This window comes from Mustela nigripes, chromosome 3, assembly GCF_022355385.1.
Source record: "Mustela nigripes isolate SB6536 chromosome 3, MUSNIG.SB6536, whole genome shotgun sequence".
NCBI lineage: Eukaryota > Metazoa > Chordata > Mammalia > Carnivora > Mustelidae > Mustela > Mustela nigripes.
The window spans coordinates 50,071,340-50,092,573 of record NC_081559.1 but is presented as its reverse complement, the minus strand read 5'-3'; the positions used below and the strand labels follow the sequence as shown (position 1 = coordinate 50,092,573).

Here is a 21,234-nt window from a genome sequence, read left to right as displayed (position 1 = left end):
CCATGATTAAAGGCACTTGATCCCCAGGGGTAGCAGGAAGAGCCAAAGCCAAGTACCTGCGGCAGCTTTCTCCACATAGTGAAGCTCGTTATAAAACAGGGACACTTGGTGATATTTCTCTTTTACCACATTTGAAATGTAATGCAACAGTGTTTGCTTTCGGTCTGTCGACTTTGTATCTAAGAGCTGAAAACAAAAGGAATACGGGTTAGTTAGAGCGAAGGAAGATGGGGAGCTTGCCCCCACCATGACGTCCTTCCACTCAGAGTACAGCACCCCAAAGTGGACCGAAAAATCCTCCCGTGGGAGGGTCAAGCCTGGACATGTTCTTCACTAAACCAGCCCACTGACTTGTAAAGGAGACCACAGGACTTCTCTCCCGGGGTATGCTCGGTGTCGGGGAGGACTCCCACACGCGTCTCCACTCACCTGAAACCACCCCACTGCACATCTGCCACACCACCTCCCCTGGCTAAAAGGTAGGAAGTCACCAGTTTGAGGGTGAAGGAGCAGAGGAGTGAGCATAGAATCAGCGGGCGTGCAGGTACTACCCACAAGGCAGGACTCTTGTAGCGCGGTCGGCACGATTCTAGCTCAGCTCGTTCTTCTTCCCCAGCCTCCATGACACACGGCAGCAGGGCTTGCCACACATGCCCCTCTCGGGCAGAACTGGGACTCAACTGGACACTCCCTACCAAACAGCCATGTCTCCCCAGGGCTTGGGACTCAGCCCACTGCCCAACCTCCTCATGTGGAAGCCATGTTAGCCCCGCACAGCCTTGGGGGAGAGGAATCCACAGAGGATTTTCTCTAGGCCTGCCCATCTAAATCAGATGACTGAAAAGCTGCACATTCTTTTCCATCCAGAAATATAATGTTTATATATATATATATATATATATATATATATATGAATAACATATATGTACCTAGAATATATACATGTTTAGAAAATATATATATATATATATATATTAAGAAAATACAGAAAAGTAAAAAGAAGCACTTTGAAAAAAAAAAAACCCTAATTCTGTTCAACCTCTCTGTTAATATCTTAACCTAATTCCATTCAGGTTTTTCCTACATATTTTACTTGGGTGAACTCAATCAGTCCATGCAATTTACACCCTTTTTCAGACACAAAATTATCCAGCCCTTTGAAAATTTTTCACAAACATTCTAAGAGTTAAAGAATAGTTTACCATATTAACTATTATTATAGTTAATAATTTCCCCAAATATTGGATCTTTATATTGTTGCTTATTATCTGCAATTAAAAAATAAATAAAGCATTCATAATTCAGATTCCTGAGGAAAGAGTCCCAGACATGGAAACACTAGGTCAAAGGGCATGAGGATTTTTAAGGTTCTATGTGCTCACTGCCAAATGTTGTTCCAGAAAATTTATACCAATTGATTCTCCAACTAGCAATGTTCATTACAACATCCTACCCCCATTTCCAAAAGCAGACTCTGGGACTTGGTCTCTGCCAACTGTTTTGTCCTTTATATAGCTCTTGTATTTCTTTTAGTTCACTCACCAGATCTAAACTCTGAAGTTTAAATCCATAAACTGCTCCTCGTTTACTGCTATTCATATAGTTTCCAAGGGCCAAGATGATCTGCAAAAAAAAGAGACAGAGAGAGAGAGAAGCCCATCAGTAGAGCATCCCAGGCCAAGGAATTCGGCTGATAAGTCAGCTCTTCCCTACACGTATATGAGGAAAACTTCACTTGCCTCCAGAATTTTCTTGAGTTTTTGGGACGACTTTATAGAAACAGATGCTGCTATAATTGAGTGCAGTTGCTAGATTCCATTCAAAGGAAGGACAGGGAGGGGAGAGAAAAAAAGAGACATGTTAAAAATAAGAAACTCTAATTAGAAACTAAAATTTAACACAGAAGAAACACACCTGCATTTAGATTAAAGCTTTAATGTTGAGATTCTATTTTTCCTCAATGTAAAAAATTTATGTTATCCTGCTAGGGTCTTAGGTGACCATTATCTTCACATGCAAGCTCTTCTCTCAAAGTATTTGAAATGAGAAGAAATGTCAGATCTTGCTCATCACAAAATCTGTGACTGATGAGACTCAGAGCTTGGAGTCAACAGCATTTTCTAGCAGAACTCAATCCCCCGCCCACTACCTCGAACCATGTAACACAATGCATTTTTAAATCAATGGAGCTGTCCAGGAATGAAAACAAAAGAGCAAAGGAACATGATCACTCTCCAGAAGTCCTGAGAACATGTTGTGAACAGACATGCTACTATAATCAGTAATTAACAAAAGCGTATTTAGAAACAGAACTGGGAAAGAACTATTTCTGATATTTATGTTTACAACATTCATAAGTCTGTATCAGATTAACACAAAGAAACAAGAGATGGTTGGCTACTATTTTTCCATCACCATGGTGTACTATAACACACTGCCAAGGAAAAAGACTCCTATGGTAAGTTTATAATGCTCCCAATTTAAGTCAATAAGTCTGTTCATTAAAGATACAGGATCATTTTTAAAAATGAAAGTAACATTTTCAGTCTTGCCAACCCAGTCAGTCAGAGGACTGGTATCTTCGGGAGGGGAACAAGTTTGAGAAAATTATTTTCCTAATCCCATGTATTGAAGTAGAAACCTAGAGGACATGCCTAGACACAGTAAATGGCATTCTGTGGAGCAGAATAGCAATATGGAAAATGGAAATTCACCATTTTCACATTCAGTTGGCATATACAATGTGAAAAAAAAAAAATGGCCAAAATAAAAATGCAATCTAGAAAGTTCTGGGAAGGAGTCTTTACAGCCCATGGTGTGAAGTACAATTCTCGAAGAGACTAAAAAAGAAAGAAATGATTCTATATCTCTTTGGACCCTCTCCCCTGCCAGAGCTGGTCCACTCACAGGAGTTAGCATCTGAATGCTTTCTGCAAAGTTCCCAATGAAGGCCATGATGGTCATCTTCTGCATGAGTCTCTCAATTTTACTGAACTGCATCATGAACCGGTCTTCATCTGACAAGTTCTCCAGGGGCTTCCTTTCCCGCTCATAGAGCCGAAACACTTTCACCTCGTTCTCAGTTGGCAAGAACCTCATCAAACATTCTACGAAGTCTACAGGCAATGTCTTCAAGTCAAATCTGAAGACAGATGTGGACATGTCAGTGTTAGAAAGAAAACCTCCTACCCGTTCAACCACACCATTTGGTCTGCTCGTCAACCACCAACACAATGAACTGATGGTGTCTACGGATGAATGGTGAAGATACCACTTGTACTGGCTCCTGACCGCCCAACGAGCAGCCTCAACGGTCCTTTCTGAGAACCCAGACCTTATCACAACAGTCATACTTGGTTTTTAACCTAATACTACAGTTCTAAGTCTCCAGAAATCAACAGTAAATGACAGGAAGAACGAGAAGAAAGGCTGAAGCAACTGACGGTTAAGGGGTTCAAGGACTTGATTCTTTTTTTTTTTTTTTTTAGACAGTGAGAGAGAACATGAGCGAGGAGAAGGTCAGAGAGAGAAGCAGACTCCCCGTGGAGCTGGGAGCCCTATGCGGGACTCGATCCCGCGACTCCGGGATCATGACCTGAGCGGAAGGCAGTCGTCCAACCAACTGAGCCACCCAGGCGAAGGACATGATTCTTAAGGCATATGAAGTACTGCTAATTAGCGACACTGATATTACACACACAATTACAGACTATCTGCTAAACCCCAATATTTTTCAATTAAACCAACAGCCTGGGCTATTTTCTCTACATTAGAAAATAAATGTATCCAAATGCCTATACTAAATGGATGTTTTGGCTTAAATGAATACATCCCTTAAAGGAGTATCAGGTCTTTTTTTAGCTATATGCTCAGTTTGAACAAACAGAATATTTGCCACAATCTCTGTTATCCTCCCTGGACAATCTTTGTCCAGCAAAAATAACATAATTACATCTAATCATCATGATGAATATAGCATATATAGATTAAAATCCAGAATGCCTATTATGTTTCAACATCAGACATCAGAACAGAATATAGGATAGACTGGACTATTCGATTTTGATCCTGACTGAGGACACAAAATTGGAACAAATGATTTCTGAGGGTCATTCAGTCCCCTAAGAATCTTTTACCAAAATTTACAAAATTTAAATTTACCAGTTTAAAACGGATTCATTCCTAACACACCTAAAATATTTGTTCCTTGGCATATTTGAAAGTCATCATGGCCACAAGAAGGGCAGAAAGATTCCTCTCATAGAAAAGTAAATAAAACAAATGCTTCTCTGCAGTTCAGGGATAAGAAAAGAACTGAACTTCAAAATTTCCCGAAAGCTACTAAGAGAAACAGGAATCACATTTCTATTGTAATGAATTAAAATATACATCTGTATCACATTTGAATCTGGCATTAACTTGTAGCATTCCACAAATGCCATCAAATCTGCATTCAACACATCAAGAGAAAATTCAGATACTCCAGAGCAAACAGACAGTCTCTCCTTTTTCTTAGCATCTGTAATTCTCCACTCCTCATAGGTATGAGTTGCTGGAAAGCAAACCCAGTTAACAATGTTAACAAAGTTAACAAATGATGTCACAATCTAGTTGTTACTCTTCTAAAATAGTTTTCACTCAAGTACGGCATTCCCAAGGGTGATTTCTGGCCTGCCTCCTTAGTGCTAGCATTCCATTCAACTCTGAAATCACACATAATGTAACAAAGGGAAACTTTGGTATGTGGACATCAAGAATTGTTTTCCATCTTGTCCTACTATTGAGATATTTTTGTTATCTACAAATCATAACTTCCTTGTTTTTACTTTTACCCTAAATTCACTAGATTGAATGTTCCAGAATGTCCTGAACTTACACATGTATAGCTTTACATATCTCATCGGCGGTCTTTCCAGCTTTCCTTAACGTTATGGCAAGATTTTTGGCCCTATTTGCTTCTAGTAATGTCACTTTGTTGGACCCCTTCTGTGTTATCTTCTGCTTGCTTGAAGATAGATCAATGGCAGGACCCTGGGCTTTCGTCTTAAATATTTCTTCAAATTCATCCACATTTAAATCCTGGAGTAGAGAGAGATGAGATAGGCAAACCAGATTACACTTAAAAATTAAGTGTAAGCATCAAAGAACTGACTTTTTCTACTCAATATTGCCTTTGATCATGGCTTACTCTATTTTCCTGTTTGTGCTACGACACGACATAGGCCACACATACATCTCGAACGTCTCAACTAGAGAACTGATCCCATCTGGCCAACTCAATGGCTCTTCACTACTTACCTTGCAGGGCTGGCCACCACAGACTAGAACTATCTATCAAACCAGAGACTGTGTGATTACTGAGTTCTTATTCACTGAGAGTTCAATAAAGGGTTTTTTTATGCCCTTTTATAAATGGAGGGCAGAACTCATGTCAGATAGATATTTTGTGGCATTCACTAAAGACAATCACAACCACTCCAGAATCATAACCACTCCATGGTAACATAACTTCTTAAACACAGTTTTGAAACCACCTTACGAAACAGTGTCCAATTTCATTCTCCAATATAAAAATTCTTGTCTTCTTTACATCAAGGCATTTAAAACATTAACATTTTATCACTGAACCTTCCAGGTTAGCAGGGCACCCATTTCAGCTTTGCTGCCCAGAGAGCCCTCCCTGTCCCTAACCCACAAGAAAGATACCTCCAGAATCCGCTCGTCATCAATCTCGTTGAAGACCGTGCCATTGATCTGATTTGGCTTCAGGGCAACCCAGTTAAAAACTGGCATTCTGAATTTCGTCTTGATTGGCTTCTTTATTTTCACAGCTACAGAAGTCAGAGAGGTTGAAATTAAAACATCACCAAAACCCCACGATCCTCAAGGACAATCAGGGAACAGTCCTTGCAGATGACACTTTAACACTGGAGGAACACAGGCAAGAGGCGCCCAAGTGTTTATAAGCACAGAAAACACCACGCCTGGCTTTGGCTTAGAGCAATTTGAGGGCATCATTTGGTTGACCGATGCAACATGATGGTAAAGTTGTCTAACAGCCAGGGGTTGATTTTTTTTTTTTTCTTTTAAATGTAGACAAATGGATTACTGCGGTACACTCGACAATGTTAGGACAATGCTTAAGACAAAGTATTGGGGAGCAAAAATGATTAATAATGTTATTAGGCAGCAGGGAGAACACATGCTCTGGGACACTAGTGAGTGTGAGTCAGACTGTGAAATCCTATATTCTTGGTTCCAGAACTCATATTTCCAAACCAATCTTTAAAGATGATCAGAGACTGCAGGCAGCGGCTATCTACACCACCAGGAATTAACATCAAGAAGGCCGGCTTTCTGTTGCAGCAACGCATTCTCATGGACCATTTTGACAATGGGGATTATACTGACACTGAGCTATTTCAACCAGGTCAAGGGCCACAAACAGCTCAAAATAGAAAAGATTTAAGATGACAGAAGTGGTACTCAGAAATCAGGATTAGTATTGCTTTTTGAGGATGGCCACGGTCCCTTCCCTGTTTCTTTAAAGAGCAATTTCTTCCCAGGAGTCAGCTACATGTGACTAGAAGGCATCCACGAACCCATGAAAAACGCAGAAAACCTCTTAATGGAGAAGAAGGGATATCTATCTTTGAGGGGTCAGGTGAGCAACTGTCAACTCCTCTTACTGCAGGGAAATGAGCTTTAAAAAAAAAGTAAATTCATTAAAAATTCCATGAATTCATTACACATCATAAGGAAGTCTCCCCAAACCATCGACACACACACGTGTCTATATATGCATGTATGTGTGTGTGCGCACATATATACATATATGTACACATATACATATATACATACATACATTTTTTTTTCTTAAGTCTGTCCTGAGCTGCCACCACGTTACTTGGGAGCTCCACTATTTGCCATCATTAGCGTCCTGCCATCATAAGGGAGGGAGAAGGACAGTATAGAACAAAATAAACCCAACGCACACTGGGCTCTTCCCTGGCTGCCTGCCATTCCTCCAGAGTTATGAAGGCCACATACACAGCAGGAATGTCATCTGATAAATCCAACAAAAGCATGCAAGAACACAGAAACATAGCTTTTGCCAAACCAGGCCTTTCTACCACCATGACCCCAGAGGCCCCACCACCCGACACTGTTGGACTGCTCACCACACTTCATTTTGGTCTACACTCCCCAGGAAAACCTGTGTCTTCCGTGGGACAAAGGAAGAGACCCTCCTCTAGCCTGGCATACAGAGGGAGAAGGGGGAGCAGGAGAGAAGCTGAGCAGGGATACTCCCACAATCTTGAGCTGGCGGGTCCTTGCCAATTGGTTCCGCCATACATCCATGGACACCACGGGCCCCAGGACACGCGCTGAAAGTTACTCCGTCTGCAGCTACCCTACTCTGAACTCATCAGCAAAATTACAAGTAAGCCTGAGATCAGAACACAGGCCAAAAAAAAAAAAAAAAAATGTTATCTTTAGAAAGTTGTCTTAACTCTGACTGGGGCGTGGGGAGTGGGTTATAGCAGAGGGGCCTAGAGGTGACCATGAAAGTCACTGTGCTCGCAGCATTCAGGCTAAAGGAGTGGCTTTGTGTGGATAGGCGTGTGTTCCAAAGAGAGAGCCAGAGACCAGTGGGAAGGGCCTGGAAAAGCAGCACCTTGCAGCTTGTCCTTGTTCTGAGGAGCAACTATCCTTTCTCCCCCCAGAATAAGTCTAAAATCCTTCTAGAGCTGAGGCCTTAGATTCAGCTCTGACCATTAAACTAAGCGGGGGGGGGGGGGGGGGGCACTCTTTTTCTCTCTGGGAGAAAGGAAAATGTCCTATGAAACCCAGGCTGCCTGCTTACAGAGCCCTCATCTCTTTTACTAAAATGTGTGGGCAAACCTGGACCAACAGTCAGCCAACGCAAGACTTCCCGCACATACAAGGTCCAAATGCGATGGTTCAGTGTAAAATGGGAGAAGATGTCAAAGCACAGTGTGACCAACAGAAACACACGGCAAACAACACTCAGTGAGGAGCAACCTACAGAAAAGCTTGATTGGCCCATCTTTTGTGGAAGCAGAAAGAACAAGAAAATACAAAAAAAAAAAAAATTATATATTAGATATGGTTAGAGTCAAGCTGCTCAACAGTTCACGCACTCTTAGCAGAGAATTTCATGCTTCTTGGACACATTTCACAAGGCAGCACAGAGCCAAAAATTCATTTCCATTCGGGCCTGCCTTGAAGACTTACTCACTATCCTGTTTTAAGAAGTAATCCTTCTTAGAAGAGGGGAAAAAATGATTTCATTATCGTGGTCCCAAACAGCCATATTGAACCGTGCTATGTATTCCATAAGATACAAGTCACGTTTTAACAAAAAATCATCGGCCAAGTACAAATTCTCATTGTGAACTTACAATGCACCTTTTCCCAAAGAGACAGCAAAGGTTACAGACTGCCCAGCCATCTGTTGCACATGACCGACACGGGAAATGGGAGCCACGCTGCTCTATCACAGATGTGAGGAAGTAAGCCTAACGCTTCAAATATACATTCCATGCTGTATTATTTTCTCTATAAAATGCAAAGAAAAATTCACTAGATAAAATTAGAGGACTTCATTCAGGTGCCCTGTCTTGGCCACCATGCACACGACAGTTCATTTCCTACAGAAGAGAGAGGCCAAGGGTCCTGTTGCCCAACGATCCAAGGCCTAGCAATGTCACAGGCTTCTGGGTTCCAGGAGCCCGTGGCATATCATCTCAGCTCTGTCCCTTGCCTCTACTGGGACATCCTGAATCTGTCTGGCCTCTTAATTCCAGGGAGAAAGTTACCCCACACACTGGCAACACATCTCATATAATGTGCTACGTAACGGTCTTATAATCCTTAGAGCTTGTAAAACAGAACATCTTGTCATTGTTTAATGGACACTTACGGCACCAAAGAGAAGTTTCTTAAGTTCCATGCACAGCCCTCTAAAAATGGTGTAAGACACAAAGGGGACACCCTCCAACGGCAGCACTCCTGAGGGCAGCAGTTGGTCATTAGCTAAACAGAAAGTTCCACGCCACAGAGCTGAGGTAATCAAGAGAGGCTGCAAGTGTTTAAAACTGAGTTGTGGTAAGAGTCCAGAGAGGACAAGACCCATTACTGAAGGGAGCCCTGGACCTGCACACCTCAGCCTCACGCCAAGGCAGGTCTGAGTTCCAGGTGAGACCTTGGACGAATGGAAATGGAGGCTCTATTGTGGTAGGTTGTGCCAAAGAGAAAGGAAGTGGTGCCGACAAGAGCCACCGAAGCAGCCACGGGCCATGGTGAGTGCTCTCAGGATGCTACGAGGGAAGCCTCATCCGTAAGCCAAGCGCACATGCCAACTATAGGTCTTCACACTCCATGGCTGACGGCAGCCTTTCCACGGTAGGGATTCCTGGGCTTGTTAAGAGGTTCTGGCTCACATTCCAAAATCCAACAGTTCCATGACGGCCACCTTCCACTTTTGCTTTAGGAAGCAATAAGTTCTAGAAGAAAGTAGTAGATGGGACTGACCTTGAACAGTAGAGCTAAATCACTGGATTACTGTGTTCACACAGTAATGTTCATTACTCTTTTTTTAAAAGATTTTATTTATTTGTCAGAGAAAGAGAGCGAGTGTGCGCACAAACAAGGGGAGCAGCAGAGTTCTCTGGGGAAGCAGGTTCCCCGCTGAGAAGCCCGATGCGGGACTCGATCCCAGGACCCTGGGATCACGACTTGAGCTGAAGGCAGATGCCCAACTGACTCAGTTACCTAAGCAACCCTGTGAACACTATTTATTTGTTTCCTGGACAAGTTTATGCAAGTTGGAGTGGAAGGAAACACAACAGACTCGGTGTCGAACAAGGCGCCTCTGGGAGGCTTTCTGGGGCCCAAAAGACCTTCGATTACTAGGACAAATTAGTGCTACTGACTGGCCGGTAGAGCCGCTGATGGGACACTCTGGGGGGATGGGGTGGGCAGTCCAGGAAATCTCTCACAGCTAAGACGGCCATTAGACATTGGACAGAAGGCTCTGAGAACTACCGCACCTATCACAGTGGTAGTTCTTCATTGGAAATGAGACCTCATAAAGGGACTGAAATGGAGGAAGAAGCAGAATTATCTGATGTCACAGAGATGGTCCGACTAAGCTCAGAGCTATTCAACATGCCAGGGAAATGCTTCATGACAGGGAAAATGGCTTGTGGTATTTTAGAAAAGAGTAAGAAGTCACTTCCCTGAGTCAAAAAATCAGAACTCCCATTTCAAAGCCTTAGAACCACTCTCTCCCTCCCACCCCACCCATGCCCCGGTTCATCTCCCATGAGGTGGGGATGCCGCATTCTCTCCTGGTTAGCAGGAGGGCAGCAGGCACGATTCAGAAGCGTTTCAAGGCACGGAGATCCCACTGTTGGCAATGCTTCTCTTGAAGCTTCAGTCGCACTAGAGTGAATTCTGATGTCTTCAAATGCACAGAAGACGTGCCTGGAAGCCCACATCGAGCAATGACACAGAGAGCCATTTTCCCCCTTTGCAAATGACATTGTGAATACCTTCCAAAAACAGAGCCAAGAGCACCAGAAGCACCGTGTGTCAGAGCCCTGGCAAACAGATGCCCACAAGTGGTCGATGAATCCAGGAAAATGCACTGATTCCTAAGAAGGGAACTTGTCTTTCTTCCCTTTTCTAGGTGTTGAGAGTGGAAGGCAGAAAGTCTGCAAAAATCAGGACTGCCTGCTAGAGAGAGAACAACAACAGCTACCCAGAGACAAACGCCTCTGTGCAGGGCTTCCCCTGCCCTGGCCACATCAGCAGCCCTATTCTCAGACTAAGAGGAGGTACATGGGTTTGCAAGAGACCTGGACTTTCAGTAAGGCTTTAAAAGCCTCTGGAGGTAACACAAGTATTTGTTAACAAAGGTACCTGGGTCTGAATTCCGTGCTCTTACCTGCTAATCCTGAGTTGAAAACCACTGTGGGTGAGGATGTCCCAGGCAGCGGGGGTGCAGAGGGAGGAGGAGGGGGTGGTAAAGGAGGAGCAGGCACAGTCTCGGCTGCAGGGCCTGGGAGAGGAGGAGGAGGGGGCGGCGGGGGGGGGGGGGGGGGGGGGGGGGGGGGGGGGGGGGGGCGGGGGCGGTGGCGGCATGGGTGGCGTGACTGGACCATTTTGCACTAGCGAAAAAGAAGAAACAAATTGCCTTTGAAAACAGGGGAAGGGTTTCACCGGCAGGATGTCACGTTGCACATTAAGTATCCAAAAGCAAAACACTGAAAAGGACACGGGAATTTTTTTCAAAGACTATACAATCCCCCTGGCAAATGAAGAATATACTGCAACATACGTGAAAGCTTCAGCTTTAGAAGCTTAATCTCAAAACGTCAGTTTTTAAAATCAGATAAAGAATCAGCCAACAAAAGCAGACCAAGGACATAAATGGACAGTGGATAAAAGAAGAAATACAAATATCCCAACACTCTCAGTTCTCCCACCGAGGCTTCTTACCTGCTTCAGGTGTGTCCGACGATGGAGGTAGTGGGGGAGGAGGGGGGGGCAGGGGTCCCGAGGAGGCGGCCCCCGTTACTGGTCCCACAAAGTTACCCACGGCCACTTCTGACCCCGTGGACAATGTGCCAGAAGCCACGACCGGCAGGATGGCGATGTCCCCATCCCCTTTCTTCTGAATTTTAATGGTGCCTTGTTTCTCCAGTTCATGAATCTTTTTTTCCAGGGTAGACTGTCTTTGAATGGCTTCTTCTTTTTCTTTGACCATTTTCCTTAATGTGTGAACCTGGGTATTTGCATCTTTGTAGATTTCCTGCAAAAAGAGTCCACAGTCAACAGTTTTATCTTCACATGACATTCATACCTATTACCATCAGAGTGGTAAATTGAGGATCAAGAAAAAGGAGAGGAGAGGAGAGGAGAGGAAAGGGAAAAAGAAAAAGGGAAAGGAAAAGGAAAGAAAAGAAAAGATACTCATAGGAATCCTATGGAGCTCAGCCAGATCCTATAAAATCCCAATCATTATCAATTGCTCATTGGTAATGCATGCAATATATTCTAGCAATTGTTACTGTCAATATAGTTCTTTCTATTAAGAAGTACAACTAACGCAATTTTCCCTGCAGGTGGAGAAGAACGAGGCAGAAATGACCCAAAAATAATTTTATAGCTGACTCTGGAAAACACTAAGGGTATTCGGGTGGGGCGGGATGTTTTCCTTTTATTTATTTTAAAATTCATTTGTAACTCTGAGACACATATCAGTTAACCGTAGACAAAAGGCCCTAAGTCAGATTTGGACAGAAATCAGACTGGGATTAAAAATCTGCAAAGCACGGAATAATCGACTCACCAACAACCAGGGGCCGATTGTTCTGGAACGGGGTTCTCTGGCCTTCACAATGCCCCCCTGACCAAGCTTAGGACAGCAATCCTTGTAACGTTTTCCCTTCGGTATTTAGTTAACAGAACAGGCCAGTGCCTCCCTCTACTGATTACTTAGCCCTGTCTAGGCTTTTAGCAGAAAACCAAAAAGTTACAATTTTCAATTTAAAGGCCATCCCCATTCCTTTTATTGGGGGCCCACCAAGGTCCCAGTGTAAGGATTTTATGGAACTTGCTTGCTGGGTCTTGTACATGTGATCTCTCACCACAAACCTCCAGCAGGCAGGGAAACATTCTTCACACCCTGTCTATTATTAATAATCTGAGAGTCTGACTTGAATTGAGTCCATATGCTGCAACTTTGTTTCCATGGCGTGCCAAAAAATAAATTTCCTAGAGGTAACTGTAGGACATGTCAGAAAATCAAGCAACACACACAGACATGATAAGCATCACATAAAATGTGCCATTTCATCAACAATGGTGTAAAGGCAAGCCGTGTGCCTGAAAGCCCTCCAGGCGTTTTGGTGATTTTATGTTCTGGACCGTTCTAAGCACATGGACAGCACTCTATAAATACCTGATATGTAAGGTAAAACAACGCTAAGGCCAAATAAAATAGCGGGATTATCTGATAATAAAATGGTTTGGTTTTGCTTTGTCTTTTTTTTTTTTTTTTTTAATTTTTTTGGTGAATTCCATTAGGTCTTGCCTGTGTTGATTTCACCATTTCTACGGCAACCACCAAATCTGGTTTCAAGTAGAAGCAAAGCAAAAGAAAATACAAAGAAGTCCAAGTCCTAATAAAAATAAATAAGTGGCATGAATTAAACCCGTTCTGTGTTTTTATCTCCAAGCTAATGGGTGATCCACTGAATCAACTCTGACTCATCCAGATGGGAAAATATTGTTACTCTCAAAATCTGGGATAAGGACTGAACCCCCAACATCTGATTGCACACACATGTGTATATGTACCCTAACTGTATGTACCTTTCATCTGAGTATCCCCTCTGAAATGCTTCCGATAAACATGCTGCATCAGTGCAATCCTCTGACATGAATGTACCCCGCATTCTACCAGGACTAAAGCCGGTGGTGCAGTGCACCTTTCCCACAATGCCCGTCTGGGGCAGCGGTCATCAGCACACTTACCCGAACAACATCCAGCTCCTTGTTCCTCTGCATGAGCTGCTTTTCCAGTTCCACGATCTTGGACATGGCTTCATTCTCCGTGTCCTGCAGTTTCTCAGACAACTGTAAAGTTTTAAAAGGGAAACCTGGGTCACAACACACGACCATTCTGCTCAGGACCCCAGTTCTCAGAGAAAGTGGAGCTCAAAAACCATTCTCAGAGAGAGTGGAGCTCAAGGCCCATCAGAGTCCTGCCTGTGTTCCCCGAGCTGTTTTCTGGAAATATTAATATTTATAAAAGGATTCAGAATGTCTATTTGTTTCTAATAGGAATTAATAATCTACACATGATCCTTAATAAAACCCATACATCAGCTCCTTAGTGTCGTCTCCCTCCATTTCTGCCAGAGCTGGCAAGGGTGGGGGACAGTAGGTAAGGCAAGAAGGGAAGGTCACCTGCCCTGCCCGAAGAAAAGGCCATTAGGCAAAAGCTTTTGAAAATCATCGGTCCACAATACTTGGTTCTATTATTATGGAAAACCAGGTGAGAAAACAGTACTGCTGGTTTTGATCCAAACTACCCAAATAATAAAAGTTATTTGGAGGGGCAGTTCAAATAAACAGCCGGCCCGCTCCAAGTGGGTTGTGTGACTATGGTCATGTGATGCTGGCTGAGGCTTCCCGAGGAAGACACGGTGAACCACATGTTACATAGTTTCTTTTCCCACAAGGCTCTGAAAGTGAGCAACCTTGGATTTCACTGAAAATGCTCTCAAGGAAAGAAGAGATCACAAGTAAAGAAAATCAAGGGGGCAAGGTGAGGAGGAAGCATGGAGATGAAAACGCTGACCAGGTTCAGTATATGAGTCAAATCTTTCAGGGTAAGAAACACTGGGCCGGTAAGTGTCCTTCCTAAGCAGGTGCCAGCCACGTCACAGCAGCACTCACGAGGGTCGGGGGAGGGTTGGCTCACTCACTTGGCTTAACTACAGCCAAGAAGATGCCCATTTTCAGAGTGAGGGAGGAAGGTGAAGGACATCGAGCGCGTCTGATACTCTCAACTAAGAAAATGTGGAAGAAAAGAAATGGACCACTCAAATGGCAGAAAATAATATTGCTGCAAAAGGAGACCATTCATTTATAACTAAGGACACTGTCAAGCAGAATTCAACAAAGAATTTGGTCCTCACAACACTTGGGTCTTTAAGAAGCACCATTTTTCTGTTCATTCCTGCAATATTCAAATATCTGCGTAATGGATGACCACATGAACAGCCTCTGAAGGCCTTCAGACTCATAGCCCTGTCTGTGGCAAGAAAAAATGAGCCTCTGCCCTGAAATGGAGTTGAGGTTATACAGAGAGGACACTCCTTGAGGAGGATAGAAGGGAACGCTCGCTAATTTCCCTGAAAAGGCCTATTGTTGAAAAGAATCTTTTTAGAACTTGAGTAAGCATAAGGCAAGACTGTGCAGACATGCATCGTGGACACAAGACCACCCTGTCCACCAGCCTGTGTGGACACTCTGGGGTAGAGCAGGACTTACATTCACAAGACTCTGAGTGAAATATAACTTACTGACACCTCAAACCAAACTCGCACAGAGGCTGAAGTGGGCGGTATCTTGCCTGGGCAGCCATGCTAGTTGTACTGAGGGACAGGGTTAGGTGGGAGGTGGGAAGACACAAGTAACAGTCCATTAGTCCTGAGGCTTATTTGAGTTGCTAGAACCCAACTGCCATGGGCCTATGGGGGCACATGTGATAGAAAATGATTCTGTTCAGTAGAACAGGACTTCTTCACACCTCAGCCCAGATTCACATACTCGAGTGACCTTTCCCCCTAACATGGCACCAATCACCTCACTCTTGGGTGCCTGTCTGTAACAAAGATGGCCAGGGAACCTGGGCTCAGCGGAAACCGAGCAGACGAGGGAAGGCAAGGCAACAGACTCCCCTTGGTTTTAAGTAACAGCCACGCTTTCTTTGAAAGAACCCCGAGGGGCTTTTGACAGCTCTCTCTCTCTCCAGTTACAGCTCACCCCTACACTCGGAATCCCGTCACCGACCGCCCTAACAGCTAAGCGTGTGTGCGTCTCCTGTTCCGAGCGGTAGTTACATGAGAAATGTTCTCCTCCAGCTCTTCCACCCTCTCCAAGGCCGCGTTCTTGGTTTCAGCGTCTTCCAGCAGAGCTCCCACGTCGAACACGTTATCCAGGTATGCCTGGATCTGCACCTGGAGTTTGTCGCTCTCCGTGTGCTTCAGTTTCTAAAAACCAAAACACCAAGAGAGGGCAGCGTGAGCGTAGCTGTGGAAAGAGAACGTAATGGCACGACAGCCTGCATGTCTCCGTTTGTTCCAAACACTGCGGTCTTTTCCAAGAGAGGGTGTGATGTCTCAGCCTCCTCGAGACGATCACAGAGTGTTCAAGTGTCTAAGAAGCCACCATCAGATTACTTCCTGGCGAATACCCTCTCTCAAGTATACACACATTTCCTCCCTAATCCTTCCTACAGATATGTTCCCCATATCGACATATTCCAAACCAGAGCATTTTGATACAGGTGAAATTAGACAACAGAAAAATTAAGCAGCTTCAGAAGACAGCAACGGTCCCAGGTTTGAGACGCATCTGTGTGCAGAGGATGTTAGAATCAGTGTAATTTGCCTGACTAGAGAGGGTGGTTCCACCGAGGAGGAGGGTTAGGCAGGAGGTGGGGAAGACACGGATGGAGTATACCAGCCCTGGGTTTTATTAATAAGTTGCTAGAATCCACCCTCCAAGGTAACTTCCCCCCCAATACTGATGGAGTTTAGGGCTCCCCAAAGCACAGATAAGGAAGATTTCCTCTACTCCCTGCATTACAGGCCCAGGCATCCCAAAGGAAGTCAATCAACTTTAAGGTGAAATTAGAGATCAAGAAAATCTGTGAGTCTTCCTTGCAAGTAACATACGTCCTGACCTCCCCCTGGGGGAAACAGATGAGTAGCTATAATATTCCTGGCATAGGGAAGATACCAAAAAACAGATTGAACAAATCAATGGCTACTTACAAGGCTGGGTTTTTGTAAACCAATGAAGCATTTACATATTATATGCTTATAATATTAATCTTTTAACCACCTCTATCAAGGTCCAGAACCAACGGACCAAGACGTTAGAGAAACAGAGTTTTAGAAAAAAGTTTTAAATTTTTCAGAGGAATTACGTTCTACATAAATTCTCAGAAAGATGGATTTTCTCCTTGGTCTAATCTGGAAATTAGTAACTTAGCTTGTCTCAAAGAGAGTCTATTCCATCTTAGTTTAGGAGTACATGCTTAAAAAGACATCTGAACAAGGGCAAAGCCCTTGTTTTCCAGAAAGGAAAATAAAGCAGGAGCTAGGCATGTTTTCTCACCAAGTACACCATGGGTAACGGGCACTATCTGATGTGTTCCTCTCACCATAGCAGCCTGGAGCCCAAAGGAGCTTTGCACGACCATCACAAAACTAAACCCACAAGACCATTAGCGATTGATACACCCAGTGGGCGCTCAAATCCTGCCACTCTCAGAGTAGGCAGGGAAAGCAGAGAAACCTTGATTGTAGAGCAGGGAAAACTTTTCAGTGCCAAATTCTAAGATACTAGTGATTGTTCAAGTCAGAAAGCAACTCAAACACCTTTATAACGGAAATCTGTCATGCCTCTCCCTGAGTACAGTCCTTAGACAACAGGAATCTCTCCAAGGGCAGCCTAGCCGGTGTGCTGAGCCAGGCCACGAGCTCAGAGAGCAACTGATGCTGTGACTCTGCTTCACAATAAACTGTAATTCCCTGGCTTCCCCCCCTAACAGAGACAGGCATCTAAACTCTCGAGAGCTCCCAGGGAAGCACTTCTATCTTCTTCGTGGCTAGAAACAAGACTGGAAATTGAGGTTAGCAATTCTTGCCCTCTTGCAAGTGGCCTTTCAAATTCAAGTAGACCATTGCTGTACAGAAGGGAAACAAAACTTCTCAAGAACCAAAGGACATAAGGGCACCCTATGCACACATGGCTACTCAAGTCCATTCACGGTTTTCACATCAACATTTCCTAGGTGAAGAACAACTACAGGGAACTGGCTAAGTACTTCTGCTGGGGAGTCAGAGAAAGAGAAAGGTTAGATCTCCTTCTCCCAAGAACTTAAAAGTGGAATGGCCAAGGGGCACCTGGGTGCCTCAGTCGTTAAGTGTCTGCCTTCAGCTCAGGTCATGATCTGGGGATCCTGGGATTGAGCCCTGCATTGGGCTCCCTGCTCAGCAGGAAGCCTGCTTCTCTGTCTTCCACTCTCCCTGCTTGTGTTCCCTCTCTTGCTATGTCTATCTGTCAAATAAATTTTAAAAATCTAAAAAAAAAAAAAAAAAGGACCAGCCAAAGCCACAAAAGCATCAAACAGAATGTAATCACTACATGAGGAAGTCTCTAGTGTCCATTTCCTCTTTTTTTTTTTTTTTTTTTTCTGTGCTCTCAGCATTTGTTCATCACTCTTTGCAGTCTTGGATTGATGGGGTCCCCAAAGTAACCAAGAACGTGGATTGCCCAAGAGCCCAGATGAGGGTGTAAGACTTGCCCCGGACGGAGCTCAAACGCGGAAGGAAAGCTGCAGCAAGGCTACAAGAGGTTGTCTGGCCCCAGTACAAATAGACTGCTGGCAGACCACAGCCCAAGGTCCCAGGAGATCTGCAAGAATCCAGTTTCTCTGGCCAACTGCATCACTCGGCGAGGTTCCCTTTACCCAGCGCTATGGGACCCGACCACATAGAGCTTCGAGCGTTCTAGTCACGGCGGAAGTGCATCTTTGAAGGCAGGCAAAATAAATCAAGTCTTACACTGGAGCCAAAGGTCGCAGCTCTACTTACATCCAAGTATTCATCCAGGCCTAGCTTGGTAAATTCATACTGGAGGTGCACTCTGAAATTCATGTCTTCCACTGAATGGACTACGATATTAATGAACTGCATGGAGGCCACCTGCAATGAAATTGCCAATGGGTTACAGGGCTCCCAACCGGTCTTCTCGGTTTAATGGCAGGCAGATGCTTTCAGTGTCACACATTTCAATGCACTTACCCGTCTCCTTTTCTTCCTTGCGCTGGGTGTTTAAAAACATTTTACCATTTTTTTAATTTAAAAGTCATAGAGATGCCACTGTAGGATGCCACTCCTTATCTACTAGAACGACTATAATCAAAATGCAAGTCTGGCAAGGCAGTGGATGAAGCAGAACCCGCATCCTCCTGGAGCGTCCACCAGTGCAGCCACTCCACAGAGTGTTAGAAACTGAGTTCCCATAGGACCCGGCCATCTGCCCCTGGTATGTCCCCATGGGAAATGCAAATGCACGCCCATATAGAAACTCACACAGAAATGTTCACAAAACCATTATTCACAACCAGAACATGGGTGGGGGAAGATCACTACTGTCCATCAACCAATGGGTTAAAATAATGTGCTCTATCCGTACACCGGAATGTTATGTGGTGATAAAAAGGGATAAGGTCCTGTTGCATCTTCTAACTTGAAAACATTATGCTACGTGAACAAGTTATCTTCAAAGACCACATGTGTGGGGGCGCCTAGGTGGCTCAGTGGATTAAGCCTCTGTCTTCGGCTCAGGTCATGATCTCAGGATCCTGGGATTGAGCCCCGCATCAGGCTCTCTGCTCAGCAGGGAGCCTGCTTCCCCCTCTCTCTCTGCCTGCCTCTCCTCCTACTTGTGATCTCTGTCTGTCAAATAAATAAAAATTTAAAAAAAAAAGACCACATGAGTGATGATGCCATTCCTATTAAACATCCAGAACAGGACGTTCGTGGAGATAGAGTAGATTAGAAGCTGCCAAGGACTGGGGACAGGAGAATGGGCAGCAACTACTAACAGGGATTCCTTCCGGCGTGACAAAATGTTCTAACTTAGACCTCAGGCATGGCTGCATGACCCTGCAAATATGCAAAAAATATCCTTTCGGGGGATAAGTTAGATGTTATGTTCTTCACTTCTCAGTAAAACTTTTTTTTAAAAAGTCTTATGGGTATATACAACAAACTGTGTAAGATGTTAAAGGCATATCATAGAAAATGTGAACAATTTTATAAAAAACAACATTTAGAAAATCACCTATCGTGGTACCACAGGCTAATCACTTCTGAAATTTTGCCATGGGCCCCACTATACCAACAAGATCATAACACGATCTCTGACCTAACTTCCCATTTTAAACAGTCAACCAGTTTCCACTCCACAAAGCCTTGGATTTACTGCTTTCTTTCCATGACTGCATCAGTGGCGCTGAGACCTGCCACAGAGAAAACCAGTTCCTGGTTTGGTAAAAGAACAAAACAAAGTTCAGGAGATCTGTTTTGCTTTTTTTTTTTATGATTTTTATTTTTCAGTAATGTCTACCCCCAGCATGGGGCTCAATCTTACAACCCCAAGATCAAGAGTTGCATGCTCTACCAACTGAGTCAGCCAGGGGCCCTATTTTGTCCTTAACAGTGACATTTATGGTGAAAATATCTTACTAATGTTTTCCCTCTATGGGTAAAAGAACAAAACAAGGAGGTAGAATGAGTGAGGGCTACAGATTCACAGTTACTCTGAAAGCCGCCTTCTTCCATTCTCCTCCAAACCCAGTTTTTTTTATCTTTTTTTTTTTTTTAATTGTTTCTATTGAGTTAGATTCTCCTTTGAATGGAAGTCATACATTGGATGATCTCTCTGGAAGACAGTGAGCTCTCTAGGTTATAAGAAGACTTGCAATTTACTAAAAAATGACTTCACATTCTGTGGTTAAATGAGTTAAAGATTTCATTAGACTTTTTTTCCACACACACACACACACAAAATACAGGAAAAGGCCTTATGCTATGCTAGAAAAATTTATATTTTATGGGGAATAAGTTGTTTGGGAGGTTGTACGATTTTAACTGCCTTCCCAAGGCCAGTTTAAGAAAAGCCTCATTTTCTGGAGGAAAATATGGTTCAATCCTGGCATCTGTCCATTTCTCTTCTGAGTATCTGTTGAGTTTTAAGATAGGCCTGAGAGGCAACTATCTGCTCAGTGACAGAGGAATTGAGCATAGTACCTATATTCCAGCAGCTCCTAAATTAGCTTCCTCACTGCATGCACATATAAATAATGGCAAGAAATACTCTCCCTTGTAAACAGTGAAGGCATTTTAAAGGACTTGATTATATAATCGTAATTTCAGCAGAAACTCAAGTGGCAGGGAGATCCCCAAGGTATGATAATCACTGAAGTGGGCCACGTGTAACACAGCAAGGAATGGTGTGGACCACGGCAAACTGGCAAGGGGATCTTCAGACTAAAAATAGGGGCAACTTGGCTCCAGCAGCTGATACTCTGCAAGCGCAGGGGTTTTGTGTTAGCTGAAATTTTTAGTTTAAAAAAAAAAAATCAGCAATCCGTATTTTATGCACCATTTCCAAATTTTTTATGGAAGGACGTCACTGTCAGACCCAGCTCACCAGCCTGTAGGTTGGCTTCGGTGTGGGAGCCTCCAGTTTGCAACCTCAGCTTTCAGGGACAAAGAAGTTGCCCCTCTGAAGGCAGAGGAAAAAAACCGGTAAAGTGAGCCATGTATGGATTCTTCACGTACTTATCATTCGTGCCAACACAGGCCTTCAGCACTTCAGAAATTCCTAACA

At 43.9% G+C, this 21,234-nt stretch overlaps 1 protein-coding gene across 1 annotated transcript in view; it reads right to left on the bottom strand.

Moving 5' to 3' along the window:
* Positions 1 to 21,234, bottom strand: part of FMNL2 (formin like 2) — a 323,204-nt gene that overhangs the window by 14,467 nt on the left and 287,503 nt on the right. The window contains 12 exon segments of the mRNA XM_059393967.1: positions 57 to 186; positions 1,543 to 1,623; positions 1,740 to 1,808; positions 2,908 to 3,142; positions 4,877 to 5,079; positions 5,707 to 5,831; positions 10,976 to 11,168; positions 11,170 to 11,198; positions 11,530 to 11,842; positions 13,570 to 13,671; positions 15,666 to 15,815; positions 18,429 to 18,539. Coding sequence (XP_059249950.1) covers positions 57 to 186; positions 1,543 to 1,623; positions 1,740 to 1,808; positions 2,908 to 3,142; positions 4,877 to 5,079; positions 5,707 to 5,831; positions 10,976 to 11,168; positions 11,170 to 11,198; positions 11,530 to 11,842; positions 13,570 to 13,671; positions 15,666 to 15,815; positions 18,429 to 18,539 — 1,741 coding nt within the window.